Below are 22,650 nucleotides of genomic sequence, written 5' to 3' on the forward strand. Positions count from 1 at the left end.
CAATTTTACACTGTACTTAGCGGAAAAAATTTCGTGATCTCCATCACGTGAAATTTGACGAGATTCGAATAGAACCCTTCCTAACCCATTAAACGCCTTACTCAGTATTAATGGGCGCACCCTTACGCTTGGCCAGTTTATTTTTATACATTTTCAACGTTTTTACGAATTTATTTATGCTCTTATAAGACCTATTTTTCGTTTGTAGATATGCTTTTTTGGGAGCCCTGATAACTGAGGGAGAGCAATGACGACTGCAATAACCACGTAGTACGAGATAAAAGAAAATAGGTAAATGGTTTAATTCAACGAAGACTGACATTAGAGAGGTAACTATCGTTAAAATCCTATTGCTCTGAAGTAAACGGCTTAACTTTTAGACAATCATAAGTTTTCCCCATACATTTAACGGTCTGGTCAATTAGGGTTTCAAACAATCCGTTCTCTTAGCGCGTATTTTCTAGCAAATCATTTCATGACCCCAAGAAGCTACCTCCGACTTTTACTGATAGATTATGGGATTGAGGAAATATTTTGTTTCACAGAAAGAGTACTTGAATTAGTGCTGGAAAATGTTACCTTCCTCCCGAGAGGATTCAAATTTATTTTCAAAGAGAATTTTCATGCATAGTAATGCAATCCTTTTAAAGAAGCGTTTGTCTTTCTTTTTTTTATATTTATAAGTTGATATTTCATATCCAATTCAATTGATATTTTGAAATCGTACATAACGGTTTTATGGGATGAATATTTTGGTCCAAAGGAAATTTTAAATTACATTAAATTACCAGTATTTGACACTCCACTGAAATGATATGATAGTTTTAACAATGATCGCCTGTTCTGATAATCAGTTCTAACCATCCAAGGAAGAGAAATGGAAGACCATTAAAATTTATAACAAACACAAAGGCTTTTTGAGTCTCAAACTTGGTCAATGCTTTTTCATGAATTTAGGGATAGTTAAAGGCTTATTTAATTAAATTTTAGAGCGTAAATTGTCCACTTAAATCATAAAAATATCCCTGAACACCGAATATCCACCCAGAAATCACGATAAAGACCAAACGAGAATGCTTTCCGTCACTCGAAATCTTTGTACCTCCACAGCGTTTTTGTGACTCCCGAGCTGATGCGTGTTCAACTGACCTCATCTCTCACAAAGGAGCTCGGTTTCGCAAATGCCTGCCATTAAACAGACATGAATCCCACAAAGAACAACGGGAATGTCGAGGGTGAGCAGTTTGCAGCTTAATGACCTCAAGGGGAGGGAGATAGGCACGTGCAACGGCATTGTTTCCCCCGAGAAGATTGACTCAAATGGTTACTACCACTCGAAAAATGCCCCTGATGTCCTATAGTTGAAAGTTAAGCTTACTCCCTTGTTCTGTATTAATCTTATGTCTCGTTTGGACGACAGAAATTTCAAAAAGGTAAGCGCATGAACTGTACAAATGTATTCTTATAAGTTGAATTAAAAAAAAAAAAGAATTTCAAAATAAAAAAATGGCGAAAGTCATCTCCCACTTTTCATAAGTTGGTGACGTCAAGAACGTTTCGGCCGATTAACTCGTTCAGAGTGAACCACTCAGTGAAGAAATGAATCGCTCGCAAGACTGTAGACAGGAAACGACCTATTAGTGGACTTCGCGCGAGGCCGACGAGAGGTGAGTGTATTGTGAGACGCGATGATCCGCAAGAGTTCGTGACGTCATCTGCTTATTTATGTAAATAATTGTCACAACGTGTGGATGTAGATTTTTCGCCTGGAATTTTTGCTCGGAAAGCAGGCGACGAATCGGAAATTGGAGGAGCATGGGTTTGCTCATTTTTCAAACATCATCAAAATAATCAAGATATGTCGAACGACCCAATTGTGGATCTGCTGTTGGGAGGAGATTGGCCTGGCACTTGCTCACTTCTGTGTACCCATCGCATATGCCAAGTTTAACGTGGTAAATTTAAAATCAATGAGCCCAGGAGGAAATATTAGGCACGGATCAAAATGAAATAGAGTATATTATAATATTTTTAACTTTTCTTCACGCATGAAAGGTCACTGAGCTACCCTCTTACTATTTTCATTGTCACCCAAATGCACAGCAATTGTAAGCCATTTCGCTAATGGTATGTAAGCCACGTGACACAATACCACGTTACCATTGAGACGCTCGAGTACGTTGGGACCAAAATGGTGACGTCACCCGCCCTCTACTAGTCCTTACTTTAAGGTGGAGGGGAGGGAGGGATGAGGAGGCGAGTAGTGGAGGGAGGGGGGGTGGTTTGGCTGTGGGTGGGTGTAGGCGGGGTCCTGGAGATGGCCGCTGCCGAATCAAATCTGAAAACATCGCGGGTAACCCATTTGTGTGCGTCGAGGCCGGAGGGCAAGAGGAAGGCGGCGGCGGCGGCACGGAGGTCAACGGCGCCCGTCCACGGGTGAGGCTGCCAACACAAGTGGAGCGCATCTGCTGAGACTTCTCTGCGATTGAGTGAGACCATTCCCGAAAACACCACTCCACATCCTCCACACTCAAACGACACATCGAAAATTTCCAAACAATTAATCCCTCTCGCTCCCGACATGATGAAAAACCTTTAATTTTGTGGATCAGAGCCACTGGTCGCGGACATTTTGGTCTAGAATAAAATACAAATTCCACTACCTGGCCATCTATATTGGCTCGAAAGGACTGGACTGCCACACACTGGCCCGTCGCCCAGCATTCTTACCACCTTTGACTATCCTCATTTTACTCTTAATTACGAGTGTTTACATGTAGATTTTTACAAAGAATTATTGAATATGGCGTTCAGAATTTGAAATACGTTGTATGAAGTTATAGTACACCTTAGGAAGCAAAAAGTTCTACTAAATTGCTAAAGTGATGGAAATATCCATCAATTTAAACGATAATTTTAGAATAATTCATTTTTCAATCAGAATCACACATTTTTGAATCAGCAAAAGCGATTTTATAGGGATAGTTGGATTTCCAAGCAGAGAATTATAGTGACGATTTTCCTAACTTGGCATGAGATTGGCACAAAAAATTATACGCGAAAGTATTCGTTTCTGCTTTTTTATCCTCCTTGATTAAAATGTGATTGGCTATCAAACACCCCTATACACGCCCCTATTCAAGGGTTCGCGGACTTTAGATGCAGGCACTGAAGGAATAAAATTCGAAACTTAAATACAGCGAAGAAGCTATATTGGATTTTCAAACAGTTCAATCAATAATTGTGAGCCCTTTATTTACCCTCACATACCCTTTGCAAACCATAAAGAATAAATCATTGGTGTTACTGAGAAAAAATAAAGACATTTCGCATTGTTCGCACATAGCATTGCAAGACTGAAAGTGAGGAAAACGAACAATGCTCATACAACCCAAGTTGATGTGCACTCATCGGCAAAACCACATAAGAAACCCGGCAAAGTAAGTAACTCACTTCTTTCTGCCTTTACGTGCCACGGTGGTTGAGACTCCTTTCTCCGAGGTATCTCTCTTAATAGAAAACAAAATGATTACACACTGGGAATGGTTACTACACGTAAATACTATTAACTGTGGGGAAAATTAGGGCCTTTAGCTTACTGGAGAAGGGACACAGATGACAAGAATAAACGCGGTTGGGCCTCATTATTTTTTGATAAGGCTAAATGGAAGGGCTTCTAATTGAAGAAGAAAACACTTTAAAAGCAAGAAAAAAATGGACCCTAACGAAAGTAAGACATGAAAACTAACATCGTAAACTAAGGATATCATGAGACTAAATCAATTCTACTTGTGATGGAATTTTTACATTTATGGATATGAGATAATAATGATACTCAGGATACAATAAGATTTCAGGCTATGAAGGTACACAGAGGCCACGAAGTTCGTAGGTTATATTTGAATTTTCCTAAAATAGGAAGATCATGCTACCAGTTCGAAGTAAAATTTCCTAAATAGGCCTATTTCACAGCAGAGGGAGCTACCAGATAACGAAAACTCAAAAAACTGGAATAAAACCAATTTTATTACGTAAAAGAGCTTTCAAGGTCCGTAACACCTTGTACCTAAAAATAAGGTAAAAATGAGACTTCTATATTTATTTTCAACAACTGAATTGAAAAAACACAGGAATTTGTTACAGTATTTCTTTTAGACGTTTCACGTGAAAAGGTAGGGATAATTTATAACCATCTTTTAGGTACTTAAATATTTCGAATGTTATGGCATTATAATATTATTTATATAGCCTCGTTTTTAAGTTCGATAAGAGACAGATATAGTGGTGAGAAAGTTTGAAGGGAAAATTCCGCGAGGAAGACCTGAGAAGTACTTGGGACAGATAAAGAAGGACACAAGGAAAAAGAAGAACGTCAAGGTAGAAAATAACTCGATAAAGAGAGAAATGGAGAGAGGTACCAAACAAATATTATGACCCCCAACTCCGCAGCAATCAGTCATCTCAATAGGCATGTGCTAGAAGTTCTAACTTAGAATAACAGCGTTAACAAAAAAGGAAAGAAGGTGTATATTGGAGATGTTTGACGACTGAGTCTCCTTATAAGTTCATTTTAAGTTCTTTTTTGTTCGATGGGAAAACGAATTACTACACCTAAGCGTCAGTTATATTCTTCTCCTTCTGCATATTCATCATTCTATTCGGGCTCGATACATGGTTAAGTTTTATGTTGATGTTCTCCTTGTCGCTCTTAAAGACATGTGTTCCTGAAATTTCACGCAATCTAAGCCCAAAATGTAGTCTCCGAGTTTCTAGCGGCTCCCAATCTAACTCATGAAAAACCTACATAACGATATCTGTTTGCAATGAACAGATTTTACGGCTCGATTAGCTTTCGTTTGAATTTAATTTTGTTCATAGCTTAAATTTCACGGATTACAACAAATATTTCTTGCATGTGTCTCTCTCGATAGGAATTAATTAAACATTTCCTTCAGATGTTTTAAAGAATTTATGTGTCGTATTTATGTTAACTCTAAATAATATAAACATGGGAATAGTTATTCTTTACTTCTCACAAGTCTCCATTTTAATAACCCTACAGATCAAATGACTAGATACAAAATGAACCTAGTGGATCCAATTTCTGGGTTTTCTTTCTAGTAAATAAAAACTTCAAGTGCTGCTATTCGCTGCTTGCATTTATAAAATGTTAATTGCCTTCAGGTGCTGATGCCGTTTCGAAATTAATTTCGTGACAAGATCTCAAAGTTAGGTTTGAAAATTATGCGTTTGGCTGATGCCGAAAACATGTGAAACGAATGTTTGTTTGCAGGAAAAGATACAGATGGGATAGGTTTATCAGACAAAACATTTTCATTCGCACTGGTATATCACAGTGGAGAATTGGTTCACTTCTATTAAACTGGTAGAAAAATGGAAGGGAGGGCTAATGTACGTAGGGTCTTTTGTGCTATGTATAGCATATAAAAAGCAAGAGGCTATTGTGGTAGATGATTTGCTTTATTTTGTACCAGCAAGTACCCCGTTTAATGCCAGTTTTGTGTTAATAAATCAGCTAGAATAGTTAAATAATTAAAACTTTAAAGAATTCTGTTAAGACTAAATTAAAGGAGTTGGGTTCTGTTCCTCAACATTTGCCCCAATTAAGCGAATGTCCTGAGTAACCAGTGGACACATTAACTGGAATCTACTGTATTTAGCCTACCAACTTTTTGACATCAATTTTTTGATCCTGTTTCAAATAACTTTACTGAGAAATTGGTTCGTATTGGGAATGCATACAATTAAATATAAGTTTAACAGTTAAATATAAAAACTAAGCAATAAAATGGCATTGCAACATTTTATGAATATGTATTTACCTAATTTATTGTGGTCTCCCAGACTACACGTCACTGGTAGTGTAATTGCAAGTCACTAGTTAAGGATTAATAAAAAACTATCTTCTTTTTTACTTTGACATTGATTGTGTAGTTTGTAATTTTGTGACAATTCGTTTGTGTGACCATGAGGTCTGCACCTAGGGAATCAGAAAAGCTCCCTTGGATGCGGAAACCTGAGTTAGCTTTTTAACACTTGTTTCTTTAGGTGTTAAGGATCCTATTTGTTGGAATATTTTCTCAAAATCCGACTCAACTGAATATGTTCTGATTTCCCTCACTGCTCTCTTATATTGCAGCAAATTTATGGACCCTTCTGTGAGTGCGATAACTTCTCTTGTGATCGCCACAATGGAGAGCTCTGCTCCGGTTCTGATCATGGCGAATGCTCATGCGGCCAGTGTAATTGCTTACCTGGGTGGACTGGAAGTGCTTGCGAGTGCCGTTCTTCCAATGAGACGTGCATCACCCCTCCTGGCATTGGAGGCCCTGGCGCTGTTGGAGAAGTTTGTTCGGGCAAGGGTGTTTGCGAGTGTGGAGTTTGCAAGTGCTTTGAAGAGGAAGGCGGACGCTACTCTGGAAGATTCTGTGAAAAATGCCCGGTGAGTAATCCTGTAATGAAGATCATTTTTATTTGTTCAAATTTCATGGAAATGTCAGTGGAAACAGTTATTCTATTTATGGATCATAGCCACCATTTACTTAAATGGCTGGCGGTGTCATTAAGTAGAAATTAGGTTATGTTCAAGCACTATGCAAATGCACCTTGGTGTTCAGTTGGCTTATTTTAGTCTACAAATGAGATTGCAGTGCTGAAATTAGGGATAGGGATTTTTTATCCTTCAGTGAAGAAAGGAGTGAATGTCAACTATAGTATTCGGTTTTTTTACACCACCCCCCAAAATAAAATTTTCATTCACCTTACAGAATGTTGAGATTGATTGAATGTGTTGAAATTAAAAATACAAATGCTTTCAAGTAATTACAAAACTATACTTGTAAATAGAAAAGCAAATATAGACCACAGTAAGAGAACTATCAAGTACTTATTACTTAATTAGAATTTTTCATTTCTTAATTGAAAGAAATCCTTTTTTTGTCCCTGTAGACTTGTCTTGGTCGGTGTGCTGAATTTAAAGAATGCGTCCAGTGTCAAGTGTACCAAACTGGGAAGCTGACTCCAGAGGAATGTGCAGCCAACTGCACATTTGTTCCAACTGAAGTGGATATTGTGGAAGGTGGGTCAATGTTGTGGTTATGTAGTGCAAATTTGTGATGAATATTGAATATCTATTTGCTTCAAGTTATTGGGATAGATTCAAGAAAAAAATTTTCCTGCTCATGAATTTTCATGACTGGGCAATTACAGTGTAAAAGTGCCTGAATGTATCCCCTGAGAATGCAATGCATTTTTCTTTTATACATAGGCATCATATCAAAGGCATAAAAAATCATATCAAAATAATGGCAATAAAAAAGAATGGGACGGTTAAATCAATATTTGGTGTGAACCCTCTTAGTTTACATCCGCTTCTAGCCCCCTCATTTTCATCCTTCAGATATTATTTTGAGAAATCCTGTTGCTATTGCTGATTTGGCTATTTATGTGAGCCCACTAGATTTATTTGGAAATATGTCGAACTTGAAGAAGTTCCCAGAATAATGGTGGCTCCACAGTGGAATACATTAACAGTGGAAAGTTTTCACAGAATGCAGTTTCAAAATATTAGAATTATCTTGAAAATATAATTAGGGTTTTTTCTTCATTGCTGTCTTTGGTGACTGAAGCACCACATTGAGAAAAATCTCTGGATAATTGGTCAAAAACTTCAGTTCCAATTTACTACAGCGCTATTAAACTCCCACAATCTGATTAGGAAGACTAGTGGCCACTTCAGCTCCACCATATTAAAGTTGTTGCCTTAGGGGAGGCTTGCCACTTAGAACCTCATTGTAAACTCACCTCCATTATGCACTGTCAGTCTATTTCTTTGTTTGTAAATAATGCAAGGGATATTTTGTAAGGAGTGTTGTTAAAATTTTGATACTTTTTGCAGCTGATGAGGATAAGGATGAAAATCTTTGCCCCAACTACGATGAGGATGATTGCCGCTTTTCGTTTGTGTATGGATACGATGAAAAAGGCGAATTGTATGTCCGTGCCCAGAAAGAAAGAGAATGTCCGCCCAAAGTTTTTATTCTAGGTAAGAAAATTTTGAAATATTAATTTCATAAATATGATGTTTTACTCAAGTAAATTTTAAGGTATTTAAGAAAGTCATTTTTTTAGTGCACTTCAGATTAACGATTATTTTGTTGAATTATATTTACATTAGTTTGAGGATGATACTAGTTTGACTTTGCCTGCAGACTTCATTATATCAAAATCATGTCATCAATAGAAACTTAGGTGCCAAAGTTGTTCTTCCTGGCATAATATTGGTCAAAATCAAATGTAACCATAATCTTTGAATACAGAATATGCTATTGATGATGTGATAGCAGCATAATGAAGAGTCAACTAAGTCATAACAGAAGTATGGTACATATGTTAGTTACAGTGGAATCATCAAAATCAAAATCAACGAAATCTATTTCATCAAATCCCTGTTCTAAATTATTAAACCTGTGATTAATTTTGCTTGTTTCAATAAAATTCATGAAATTATCAAAGATTAGTATGTATCAACAGTACATGTGGTATGTATCATTTGGTCAGTATTTAAATTTATTAAGCTACATAAATTCATTATTAAGGTGTTATTGTCAATATCACATTGTGGAGGCAAGTTTTTGTAGTCTGAGCATGCACCATGTAGTTTTATTTTTGAACATACGTATTGCTTTTCAGGTATTGTTTTGATGGTGATTGCTGCTATTGTGGCGATTGGTTTAGTGCTGCTTTTACTGTGGAAGGTGCTGACAACCATCCATGACCGAAGGGAGTTTGCCAAGTTTGAGAAAGAAAGGCAAATGGCCAAGTGGGACACTGTGAGTATTTCCTTTTGATCACAACTTCAATGCTGACTGGGGTTTCCCTGTTCGTTGCCCGTTCAACACTTTCCTTACATATTGATTCTTCTTGCTCTCTATCCTACCTTCCCACTTGTCTCCCAACTTTCTATTCTTTCATTTCAAAACCATTGCAAAAGGGGTCAGTATGAATGTGAAGTGGTCCTAAGTAGGGATATAAGAGTACTTGCAAATTTGAGTTGCATTGTTGGTACTTCACTCAAATGTTTCAATGAATAATATGATAATAATTTAATAAGTATCATAATGAATGTTGAGAGTCAAGTAGTTTCAATTACTGAGCTTTTGAGGCTATTGAGTTCAGAAAACTGCCAACAATAAGCACAATAATGAAATTCATGTCTTTAATGTTCTTGGCCCGGGAGTTTTAGCTTGCTTTATACCTAGCAGGCTACTTAGTAGTGGATGTGGATGCCGAGAGGGTCAGCCACGGCCACTGACCAGTTTCTGACCTGATGGCATATTAAGAGTGGACTGCTGGTCAGGGGTGCCGACTTACAAAAAATATTAGGGGGGTCCTTGCCCCGGAAAATTTTATAAGTAGTGTAATCAAGTTTTTTAAGCAATTTAGAAGAGTAATATGATCAACATGATCACTCGAATCTCGATATCTGGAAAAAATTGACAAGCCTGACACATTTTTCCTCACATCTGTAACAAATTTTTGGGGGGGCTCGGGCCCCCTCAGGCCCCATGAAGTGGGCGCCACTGCTCATGCTTTTTTTACACAAATGCTGAGGGAATTTATACTGTATTTTAGTCAAAGTTTGATGGTATATGTTAATTGAAGGTTAATTTAAGGGATGAATAGGAATTAAGGTGGTTAAAATAATTTACTTTCTCACAATAACTAGAAAACTGCAGCAATTAACTTGAGGATTTATCAATCAATAGTTCTCTCAGATGGATGCACATTATGAAGGATGTATGGGTGTGTAGTGAATTCTTTTATGTTTAACAATTCAAGTCTGTAATGCTGTGTAGTGAAAACTTCATGAAAATGCTAAATCCTTGAGAAAATATTGCTATGCTGCAGATAACATGACTATGTTTTTATTTTTTATTGCTGCCCTTCTTGATTTGATCCTACATAGTCAGTGGAAACATTCAAATACCGTCACCAAGATGGGAGCTGGAATGTACCTGCGGCATTAGCCCAAAAAACAAGTATCCACTTAAAAATGTAGTTGAAAAACAGCTTGTTTCAGAATAACAGATAGATGTTAAACGTAATTTGGAGACATTTTGAAAGAACACATTTTAAAAAATGATGAGGAAATGTTTAATAAGTATCATTTAAATGGCTACATAACTTGATAATCAAGTATTTGTTTACAAGGACCATTTACGCTGAAATAAACAAAATTTTGCTTAAAGTTTCTTAATGGGAAGTTCTAGCAAATCAACCCATAAATGTGCAAGTGGTCAAGTTGAGTTTCGAGTCAATAATGGTAATGCAACAATGCATGCTCCATCATATTCCCATTTTTTCAATCCCCTTGTTAATTTTCTATTATGAAAGCTTAGCATGATGTATAAATAATGAGGAACATTGATAGTTATTGTGTCAGAATAAGGAGATGAATGAAAAACTCTAGTAATATGGTGGCAATCCAGTAATATGGAAGCAATGTATGCATCCAAACTGCTTATAAGAGTCCTGAGTGACTTAAGTGTAGTAGTATAAGTGTAGTAGTAAGTAAAGAGTGAGTAACAAAAGGCACTTGCGCTATTCTAATAAAGATTATACAGTGGAACTTGGTTAGTACGTTTCTGAAGGGACCACGAAAAATGAACGTACTAACCAGGAAAACGTACTAACGAGGAAAGTAAATAATAGCAGTCGGGGTTATTGCAATCAGTGAAAAAGTCGTCATAATTACAATTACTATCGGTAGTTCTCATAGGATCGCCTTCCTGAACTCTTTTCACATTTAAAATCAAGAAAATGAGCGCTAATATGAAAAACAATACCATGTGAATAAAAATCGCAATTTTTCATGGACATCCCGGAGACGATTTCATTATTACGGCGTCTATCTCCCGTGATTTATCCTATATATATTTACAGAACGAGGACGAGTGAAGCTCAGACAAGCGAAGACAAGTCATTTTTCTTTCTCACAGCGTACTCGGAGAATATAACAACAACCCGGAGTAAGTCAACTGGTTTTTTAAACATCATAAAAATTGGGCAAAATTATATTGACTTTCAAATTACGGCAACAGCCGTAGACATTCGCTTCTGGAATGATACCATTTCGATTGTAAAATCGATCGATATATCGACTGATGACACGCAAGATTATTAGATTACGACGTAATTACAAGAAAATTTTATATTAAACAGTTGAAATTTACTTTCAAATTTGTCTAATGTCGTCTGCTTTCGTTCCGAGATCAATTATTTTTAAGCTAAGCTTCGCGTGGAGATCCTGAGGATCGTCTGCTCCCGCAACAGTAGTCAAGTAAATACGCACGACGTCGAGTTTATGGAACAGTACTGCTTTAGATAATGTGGAAATTGTCTGACTCATTTCTTCATCATGATAACTCGTGCAATAGCAACAATTGCTCACTCACGAACTTTGTGCGCAGCAGTGGGCACTCCCAAGCGCTCCAAAGGCAACAGAAGGTGAGGAGCTCGGGGTGGGGAAAATTGGGGCTTCATATTGGTTGTAGTTTTTCATAGTCAGACATTCCCGAAAAATGGCCGCATTTTATTTTTCATCATGTCACAAGAATTCAGAAATGCATTTGGATAAATTACGGTAGAAGAAAGAGATGTGGAATGAATGGAAGAATGTTAATGACTAATGATAATAAATTAAATCATGAATTCAGACGTTTGCGACCCTTAAGAAGACACTAGAGAACGAATTGCGGGTTGCGTCATGGCAAGCAATTGAGCGTACTAACCAGGAAAGCGCAATTTTTTCAAACGTACTAACCAAATTCTTTTACCTGTATTTTGTTCGGATGGTACCGGGACCGAGGGAAATCGCCGTACTAAGGAGGAAAACGTACTAAGGAGGAACGTACTAACCAAGTTCCACTGTATACATGAATGAATTATGTAATATTTGATCTTTTAAATTCTCATGCAGGAAAACCAAGTGTTCTACACGCTCAGACAGCAAGTTTTTGTGTCACCATGTTACATTATTACTGCCTGGAGAAAATTACTTGTCTAGCCACACACATTTGTTTATCAAAGACGTTTTCTTGCCAAACTTGCAAGATTTGGGAACGATTTTCATGGATGCATGTACCTTATTATGTTTCTCTTGATGATTGCTGCTCACACATCCTTAATACACTCATATTCCTAATCCCTAACCAATAAATTCTTGGAATTTACTGATTATGAAAATTTTATTGTGAATGTGCCAATACAGTAGACTCCCAATTAATTATCCGGCTGTGGTTTATCCGGGTTGTGGATTATCCGTGCATGATTTTTACTCGTTCAATTTTTTCCGCGATCTTTAAAATTAAATTGGATGAAAAATCATCGGAATTACTGCATTAATGCTAGGATAAACCGGGCTTAGTATTTCCCTTAGAATCCCCTTCGGGAAATGGAAGCAATCGCTTGCTAGCTGCATTCATGGAAGCACAGTGATCCTGTTTTCCAAGCCTCGCAGTGCGCAACTGCACTGCATGGAAAAGATTGCGAACTGGCGAAGAAAGCTCTAATTCAGGGTTCCCACTCAACCCTGAAAACCTTAAAACCGTAAATTAGCCGTGAATTTTGTCTACTGTGAAAAAACATGGAAAGAGCCGTGAATTTCGTCGTAAAACCTTCAAAGTCTCTGAAACTTGATTTGTGAACTACGATTGACAAATCGAAAGAAAAATTGATGTGTCGGTCATATTTCAACGTCAGTCAAGCGCAGACACTGCCCACGCAATTATCTGTACACCAACATTTGAAGCGCAATTATTGGTCCGTGTGCCATGACGACACATTACCTTAAGCCTGTACCAACGCCGGAAGACTGGTAACCAAAAACCTGGCGAAAAATCAGACACTTCTTTACTTTCCTGGCACCCTGTTCCCTCCATTTTCCCAGTCAAAACCTTTAGCCGAAGCTGAATTTTACAAACGATATGTGACGTCAGTAGAGATAGCACTTTCATTGCTGCGTTTGCATTCGCAGCGTCTGTTGCGTTCGTTAAATTTTTAGGTAAGGTGCGACCGATGATTATTACTCGATCAATTTTTATGTTCGAAATGGTTTTTCACTGCAAACCATGAATTTTGCGACATTTAGACAGTGAAAACCTGGAAAAAACCGTGAATTTTACAATTTAGTTTGAATGGGAACCCTGTAATTGAATGCAGGAAGCATTCTAAAATAACAAAATAACTGCATAAATAATATGTTGTTTGCTTTACGTAAATTATGAACTTTGCAAGACATTTAAGTGAGAGTTTGGGTTATCCGTGTTTTCTGATTATCCGTGCCGTCTCTCCCCATCATTAGCCCATTAGGATAATGGGGAGTGTACTGTATTTAATTGTTGTATATTTGTGTGGATCATGTCGATAAAAAATAAGGGAGGAAGCGTTTAGGAAGAGATGTGGGATAGGGGAATGTAAAGAAAGGGAGAAAGTAGGGTGAAATAGGTGGATGCTATTATCACCACCTTGCCTATTGTAGGCATGTATACATGATGGTAACCTGAAAGATTGTCAACCCTTCATGTGATCTCCCCCAGAAGCCTACGCCACAACATATTACATTAAGTCATATTAATTAAGTAAGGAAGTTGGTTAGCTGTGGTTAGATGCATGATATGCTTCTGCTAATTGTTTCATGGTGTGGTGAATAGTTGAGTGTTTGGGATACCATCTAGAGTGAGGAAGTTATTTTTAGTGGACAAAATTGCCCACAGTTAATTAAAACAGTCAATTGCTCACTCAGGTGTAATTTCAGCTTTTTTTCACCTTCCTAATTGCTTTTTAATTCTATTTTCAGGGTGAAAATCCAATCTACAAGCAAGCAACTTCAACATTTAAGAATCCTACTTACGCTGGAAAGTGAGGTGTATATATATGAATACGAGATTTTAAGAAGAGCAGCTACATTATTTGTCAGACTGTTGATGAGTGAAAGGTATAAATAATTCATACAGATCTGTTCTCTGGTGCATTACTGACTGAATTTTTAGTGTGACTGATGTGTGATGTGTACTGGCTGAAAGTTGAAGATTAGAATGGAAGAAATTTAAGTGTGTGACATTGTATGCAAGTATGTGGCATGTATGTAATAGTGACATTTTTACTTTGATGATAACTTTAGTTTGGCAGCTACTTTCTTCTTCAATTGTGAGTAATCACCCTAGTGCAATAGCTGTTACACCCATATCTTTGAATTCTGGCGGCATGAGATTCATACCTGGTGAGTTGGATGATGCGTGGCCTCAGCAACTTTCAGGATGAAGTGATGGGTGTAATATAGGCAGGAATGATTTAATATTGATCACTTAGATCTAATTCTCTGGCACAACCATTAATACTTTTTGTAATCTTTTTCATAAAAACATAGCTAAAGCTACTACCTGTTGAAAGAACTGCATTGATATATTTCAATTGTTGTATTTTTATGAATATGTATTAAGTGATTAGATTAGTGCCTTGATAAATCTATATTCTTGCTTTTTTTTACTAACTGAGGCACTTAAGCAAATTTGAGATCGTGCCGGTTTTTATCAATTTGCAAAAGTTTTGTAATATTTATTTTTTAGGAATGCAAATTTTTTAATAAGCTGTAAATGAAAGCATTTTACTGTTGGGAAAAGTGACTTAATTGAATGATGTATATTTTATAGAAATGTGGTGCCTTAATGTTTATGGACTTTTCCAGAATCTTATTGCATTACGGAAGTATTTTTTAAATATTTAATTTTCAGTCATCTAGCTTATTACAGTCCTTGATGATAATTTTTCTACTATTTCTCCTGAGTGCCTATGCAGTGTGACAAGTGTCTTAAATTTAAGAGACTCCAGCATATGTTTTTGATCTTGTGCCTATTCTCTTCACTATGATCTAATTTTTTCACTGCCAATTTTCATCATACCGTTCATGCTTTCATACTCTTCCAAAATACTAATCAGATTTGAAATTAATTCCTATTTTGCTGGAAGTTACATTTTAATAACTGAGTTGTATGAAAATGTGTACCCTGTAATCATCCTATGCTTTGTGAGTGTTATGAATAAAATGAAAAGTTGACTAGATATTTCTTTCCTTTTTATAGAAAATAAATTTCAAATCAAGCCTTAAGTTTGTGATTTTCTGGCTCCATGATCTATCCCATTAAAATCAATTCAAGGCTGATTTAAACATCTGCTAGAGGGATCCTAATTATGTTTGCCTTCCTACCTATGCTCAGTGAATTGTAGCGATATCCTATTCTGTTTGAATGAATTAAAATGATCACTCGAAGCCTCACATGTTGTTGTTCATCAAAATTGGGCAAAAAACAATGGAATGCAGATTGCTATGCACTGCGCACAGGATCAAACAGAAGCCTGGCTAAAGCTCATCCGGGACATCTAAATATGCCCGACTACCATTTCTTTCAAAAGGAAAAATATGGAAAATTCGAGTGTGAGGATTACTAAATTCAGGCATAGTGATAAAACTAAAACTGCCACATGGGATGTGAGATATTCATCTTTCAATTTGCAATCACATCTGAATGAGAAAATAATGTCAAATTGACAACATTTGTAATGCAGCATTGAAATGAAGCGCACTCAATGGGGTCACTCAATCGAGCAAACCGAATTCACAAGTAAGCGAAGGATTTTGGTGGGACGAAAATGTGCATGTGTTGCGACAAGAAACTAACCACACACGTCCCATGCATGTGGCCGAGGAGACGATGAGTCTAATCTGCGGAAGCGTACTCATCGCAGCAAATAACTTGAGAAGTAGGGGCTGCATTCCAAAAGCAATGCATCCATATCTCTTCATTTCTAAAGTCCTATCGCAATCAACAATTTAAATAAATCTGTGAACAAGCCCATCCTTGAGGTTTTTCTCCAGGCGGTCAGATGAGCATTTTCTCAGCTTCAATTTCACAGAAATCAATTTTTTAGCAATTCAACAATAAAATGTAATAAATTTCCAACTCACATGAACTCCCAGCTGAAAAGTGAAGAGCCCACGGCCACTTTCCTGAATAAGACCAAGAGCTCTGCAATTGTAATTGGCCAGGCAGGAACCCGGAAAAGCAGTTGGACATATGGAACAACTGCTCTCTCAAAATTATTCTCATTGTTCTGGTTAGCAGTCGAGGTGCATCATGTTGCACTCAAAACACTGGGTCCGGGATGATCCTACAATTAAATAAAGAAGCATATTAATATTTGAAGATTGGTTGTGTATAGATACGCATAGAGTATTTGTATTTCTGGGGTAGGGGTGAGATTAATATGAGTTTAATTTCAGTAATTTAAAATAAGCAAATCCACGCTCATGCACATGCTAAATATTTTACATTCAAAATAAATGTGAAGCTTAAAAATTAAGAAAAATTAGTGGTAGTGGTGGATGGACAGGAAATAGTACTACCATAGCTCTAAGCGGTGAACAAACAGCTTATATGGAAAAAATGTTCCTAATTTCGGGGATAATGTTGAGCATATATTCCAGAAAAACATCAGGGTGGCTGGGTACCCCCTTGTCAAGCTATAGCCCCCCTTTTGAATAATGGTAAGTGAAACAATCATGAGCGAGGATCAGCATAGTAAAAATTATTATCTACAATATTGAATATTCGTATTTACAAGTATTATTTTCCATCCCAGCATATGACCCACCATATAAAGCGAAGTCAGAGAGACCATTTCGTAAAAAAATGTGTATTTTTCATTAGATTCAACTACAAATCAATATTAAAAAATGTGATAGTCGAACGTTGATTTGGGTGGATAGCAATAATTTTGGGGAAATGAAAGACTTATGAAGGCTAAAGAAAGTGTAGTAGTCAAAATGAATGCCTCTAAATCCATTCGAATGACAAATGCTCCAGTTCAGTTACACAATTTTTGTGGGTGCTAACGATAATTTTCATTTCAAGATTAAATGTTGGCTGCTGCCCTCTAATCCAGGTGATGAGTGTCAAAATAGTTGGCGCCCTCCTACCTCCAAGTCACGACATCCTCACAGGTTTCTGTATCATTTGAATGGACGCCCTTACCCAAGGGTAGACCAATACCCTTTAGAACTCCACCCTCGCTTTTTGTCCTCGACTGCTTTTTAAAATACCTTCAGGATCTTTCCATTAACCACTATACCTAGGGGTCGACTCACCAGGGGCGCAGCTAAGAATTAAGGCTAGGGGGGGTTTTAGGCGCAAGTAACACTTAGGAGTGTGGGGGTATTGCATACCCGCCAGGGTAAGCAGGAGTTGCGGGGGACGTCCTCCAGAAAAAAAATTAAGAATACTGCTTCAAAATGGCGAGTTTTACGGCTTTCGGAGGGATATTTGATTAACCCTAACACCATGCTGTAATACTGATCCAATCAAGTAAAATGGATTTAACTTAAAAATCCCCCAAAACTCCCCCCCTCGCTACGCCACTGCGACTAACCATCCGCAACCCGGTGGACGCACTCGGCGGCTGTAAGCTCAGCCGCGGGAAAACTTATAACCAGGGGCTGTGATTGGGGGCTGGGGTTTATGACGGAGCCCTCCTTACCGGGACATTCAGAGGTCCTCCCCGGGAAAAGTTTAGGAAATCGGATGCTCGGAAATGGATTTTTACGCTATTCTGGCTCTTAGTAAAAACAGAAATTTCACAAGAAAAAATACTGTGATGAGTGAGAATTTCACAGTTTATAAAATTTAGTAATGTATTATGGTTCTATTAACTATTTAGCGACTTTTTCCTTGGAACTGCACTGAAATCTAAAAAAAAACCTCTAACCTTTCCGTATAACCCTTTCAAAAAAGCATCAGGTTATCTTCAATCTTCTGACACATTTATTTTATTTTTTTGTGTGATACTTTATACTGAATAAGTTTTAAATGAAACAAGTAATGAAAACGCAGAGCAATAGCAAAAAAAAACTTTGGTTCGAGTTATCCGAGTCTTCTTTTTCTCACCTTTCATGTACGCTGGCTGAAAAGTCGGCCAGGCCAGACCGCCCCTGATTAAAACATGAAAATTTTATTTGTATATTATGCGGACCGAGTCAACATTTACCTGTACTTATATGAATTTTGAAAATACGTCCAGCTATTTTCTCAGATGAAAACTATTCCTGTTTGAAAGACGCAAATTTTATACATTTTTAATATTATTAAGCATATTTAAAAAAATTTCCTGTCTTTCAAAAAAGAAGAGTTTTCATAGTATATTTAATACGACGCTAATTAAATATTGTATTTAATATTATATACTTCTGTGTGGAATAGCATATACGTTAAAATTTTCTCACCGCTAACGTAATTTTTGAACGAGTAACTCGATGAGGGAAAAAGACAAAATACGAGCGTCGCGAGGGACCTTCAGCAACTGGCAGTATCGTAGTTATTTACATGTACAGTAATGGAACGAGTTGGAACCATGGCCACAGCAATTCTTTTTTCTTTCGAATGCATTATTCTCCTCTCGTTAGATTGAAGTTTCGTCTCGTTAAAGTTTTCTCAGTGGACTCTAATAACGAGGAAAAAATACGCTAATACGAAGTAATCGAGTAGAAATTTGGGATGTGAAACCTGGCTTGTGGCCGGGACACGTGATAAAAAAATATTATCAATGTGGTGCTCGTACTTAAAAATTTCTGTTTTGGAAGTTATCGCGAAGTGGAGAGAATAATTATTACCAAGATCTCAACATAGAAGATGAAAGTAGGAACTAAAAGACGAAAGAAAAAAAGAAGGAAATAAATTTCATAAAAGGATCGGAACATTGTATTTAAATGGGGAGCATTATTGAGTACAGGTATAAAAAAGACGACTTATTAACGTCATGTATGAAGTGAAAAAAAATCTTTCGGAGAAACACCTAAAAATAATATCATTTACGGAGCAGTAATGCCATGAAAGAAAATAGCTTCCCTTCTTACATTCAGTGTATCATTTTTCAGCGTGTACTTGCCATGTACTTGCTGTGCCCTACCTTCCGTGTCTGCAGTTTTTCGTTCGCGCAATTAGAGACCATTCTGAAAACTTAACCGGCAGGTGCTGCCAGCGGACTAAAGCTGAACGAGATGATACGACCGCAATCACACGCGCGGAAAGGAAATTTTTTCAAACGAGGGACCTGGGTGACTCAGGGCGGGAAGACTGTCGTTCATGTCAAAGAGGAGGGCCTACTTCGACCTATATGACTGGTTTCTAGAAGGAATAACTCCGGAGAAATTATTTTTACAGCAAACGCAACCTTGAGCAGATTAAATCAAGACCATAGGTGAGGAAAACGGGTTCAAATCCCCTTGATTCGATATAAGATAAATATGGTAAACTTTTCACCGAAAATAATGACAAAGGTAACACATTGAACTCCCAATTTGAAAGTGTGAACTAAAGACAAAACTGCGAGTAGTTTCACAATTTGTATTCACTGAGGAACTGATGAAAGACATCACTATTTAACGCTTAAGGAATTACTAAACAGCTACAATGGATAAAAGCAATAAATGTTCGAGTCCGGAGGGAATACCTGCGCGCGTCCTCAAGGAGTTAGCCGTTCGCCACAGATGGCACCGTTCATAGATAAAATATTCAAGAAGTCATTGTCTGAAGGAAAGATACATTGGAAAATTGCATATCGCTACACCGATATTCAAAAAGGGAATCAAACATGACCCAGGGAACTATCGACTCATTTCATTAACATCTATCATAGGCAAGGTTCTCGACTATATCATTGTTAGCAATATTTAGCATATTAGCAACTTTCCTGGGCGGTCATAACTTCATAGATGGCTGTCAGCACGGCTTCCGGAAAGGTAGATCCCGCGAAACACAGTTACCGCTCATTATTCACGACACTCTTTATTCTGGCGAATCGGAAAGACAACTTGACGCATTATTTCTAGGTTCTATGAAACCTTTCGCAACGGTACCTGACAAAAATGTCTTTCAAAAATTATAATGATGTGGGTTAAACGAAACAACCGTAATCTGAGTATACGAGACTTTCTGAGTGATCGTAAGCAAAAAGTAGTTCTTGAAGGAATCGGCTCTTATGTAGTTAAAGTGATATCAGGTATACCACAAGGAAGCGAAATCGGCCCCCTTTTGTTCATTACATACGTTAATGATCTCTGCTCCCGAATAGCAGTAAAATACGTTTCTTTGCTGACAACGATATCATCTATCGTGAAATCGGTGATCACTCTGACTATGAAATACTAGGCACTGAAATACTATCATCAGATTTAAAACACGTTCATTTCAGGAGCCTAGAGTGGGGACTTGAACTTAATCTGAGCTAATACACGGCGGTACATTACTTGCGGATGTCGTCCAACTATGCCCATGCTTATGCTGTGAATTGTATTAATATAAAGGTAACAGACGAAGTGAAGTACATGGGAGTTACGATAACTCCCAACCTATCGCGGGGAACACTTGTTATAAATATTTGTGGCAGAGCCTTAAATAAGCTAGAATTCGTCAAGTGTGTTTTGAAAAGATTTTTCGATGAGAAAGTAAAAAAGAGGTGCTATTTTGCACTCGTCCGGCCACACCATGAATATCCTGCAGGCATATGGGATCCGGCGTCGTAAGATTTAATTAATGATACAGAGGAAAGCATTCGTCAAAAACCGCTACTGCCGTACAGAAAGCGTGACACAGATGTGAAACGAATTTGGCTGGAAGCCGCTGTAGACTCAAAGACTCGGACTAAATTGCTAGAGCAACTGAGTATAGCTATCTTTCAGTGCGTCATGAAAAGGCTCAGTAGTGAGAGAGACTTAGAAGGATCACGAAAGTAACTAAACTTTAAGACCACTGCCATTTACCAAAAAATACCTACCTGAATTAAAACGGCAACGGATATAATATAATACATGAGTACAACTTAAGTGTAAGAACAAAATAAAAGAGCTAGGTTCGCCCTTGAAACGGAGATAATAGAACGACTACTTTCGGAATTACTGCACGTATACAGCGAGAAAAAAGTTATAAACAAGTCAACATCTGCCGAGAAATAAAGCTTGCGCAAAGTGCCATCTGTTATCGCATTTGGAAGCGCATCGCGCGTTCCTGTCAATTGATAACCCGAAGAAATATCACTTAGAAGTTGAGCGAGAATGTTCCATAGTTAGCGTAAGTTGGGCCATTTATTTCGAACGATTACGCGTCTTGTTTTCTCCAGATTAAGTCAAGAAATTTCCCTCGACCGGAGAAATCGGGAGACGGTTAATGTTCTCCTCTGCGCCAACGGCCAAGTGGTGTTTGCTTTAACGCATTGCGATACGCCACCGTCGATGATATCTGCGCAGCCAAGTACACGGCGCGAGGAAGTGGAAATCTTCTCCTTATCTCAATTGTGGCGAGCGCAGCAAATGGTCGGAGAATGCGGACAAGGCGGGGAAAATTTCATTCGCGGCCATCTCGCCGCATAAATCCAGAGTGCATACGTTCTTATACTCATTCGTCCTATGTGCCTCGGTCGGCTATAATGGCCAGCCTCGGTGCATACATATGCCGGGGGGTTGGTGACGGGGGTGGTAGAGTTGAGGGTTGACCGAAGTTCGAACGAGCGCCCTCTCCTTCCGCATTCTCCCACTCGACATTCGTCCGACCAATATTCAGAAGATGCTCCGTAAGTCCGTATTGCCGAAGTCTGATTCGTGTGGCCCCTTCGAACGCAATATTATCGCTTTTTCAGAGCCCACAGCCCGGCGATGAGCGCTGAGTGACCCATTTATTCCCAAATTTTGCAATATAGTACTTGACATATCGACAAACAGCATTAAAAAGGCATGCATTAAGGTAAGTTTCCAGGGAGTATTTACGAAGTATTATCGCAGTACCCCCTCCCTTCATGGACTTTTCACGATTTTTAAAATTTTATTTTTTAAATTTTATTCTCAAACCACCGAATACAGCTCACATTGGCCATTTTACATCGGGATATTTACAAATTTAACAATTAAACGTACACAAAATACCATGCCCTGGACAGGGTAACCTACCCAGGCGGGAATCGAACCCGCGACCTCTTGTTTGGCGGTCGAGGACGTTACCCCGCCACCACCGAGGCCAGCAAGTACTTGAAATATCACTTATGAGGCTTACTCCCTTTCATTCTATCTAAAAATCCTATTCTCTTCCTTCCTCTCCCTCGTTTACCCAACAATCAACCCTCTAACCCTGTTTTTAACACCTCAGTACTCGCTCCGTCCATACCTTCCGTCTGCTCCTTATCTCATTTAGGAGCTGCCTCTTCTCACCTACCATGTCATTCACTAAGTCGTTCTTCCTCATCTCCGTTTACTTCACCTTCTCCATTCTTCTCCAGACCCACACTATAAATTTCAAGTAAAATCCCTTATTAATTGCTAATTTCTCCGGAACACACGTGTAGGGATCATTCTGCCGTCTGCGATGACGACTCTCCAAAGATCAATTTAAAAGCGCGAAGGGTGCCAACACATCTGTCGGCCGAGTTGGGAATCCTCCGATGCAATGATGTGTGCGTTTCTGAACCTCCGCCTCAATCTGCCCCATATTCATCCCAAGGACTACAGCGCCCAATGCCGAGCTTTGATGGAGG

The 22,650-nt window shown here is 38.1% G+C and overlaps 1 protein-coding gene across 1 annotated transcript; it reads left to right on the plus strand.

Moving 5' to 3' along the window:
- Positions 1 to 6,151: 6,151 nt before the first annotated feature.
- Positions 6,152 to 15,141, plus strand: LOC124159773 (integrin beta-PS-like; the record flags this gene model as incomplete). Its single annotated transcript, XM_046535690.1, has 5 exons — positions 6,152 to 6,463; positions 6,970 to 7,099; positions 7,919 to 8,065; positions 8,713 to 8,852; positions 13,880 to 15,141. Coding segments are annotated over 5 exons (795 nt in total), but the record flags the coding sequence as incomplete, so codon positions are not given.
- Between the last annotated feature and the right edge of the window lie 7,509 nt (positions 15,142 to 22,650).

This window comes from Ischnura elegans, chromosome 5 (assembly GCF_921293095.1).
Source record: "Ischnura elegans chromosome 5, ioIscEleg1.1, whole genome shotgun sequence".
Classification (NCBI taxonomy): Eukaryota; Metazoa; Arthropoda; class Insecta; order Odonata; family Coenagrionidae; genus Ischnura; species Ischnura elegans.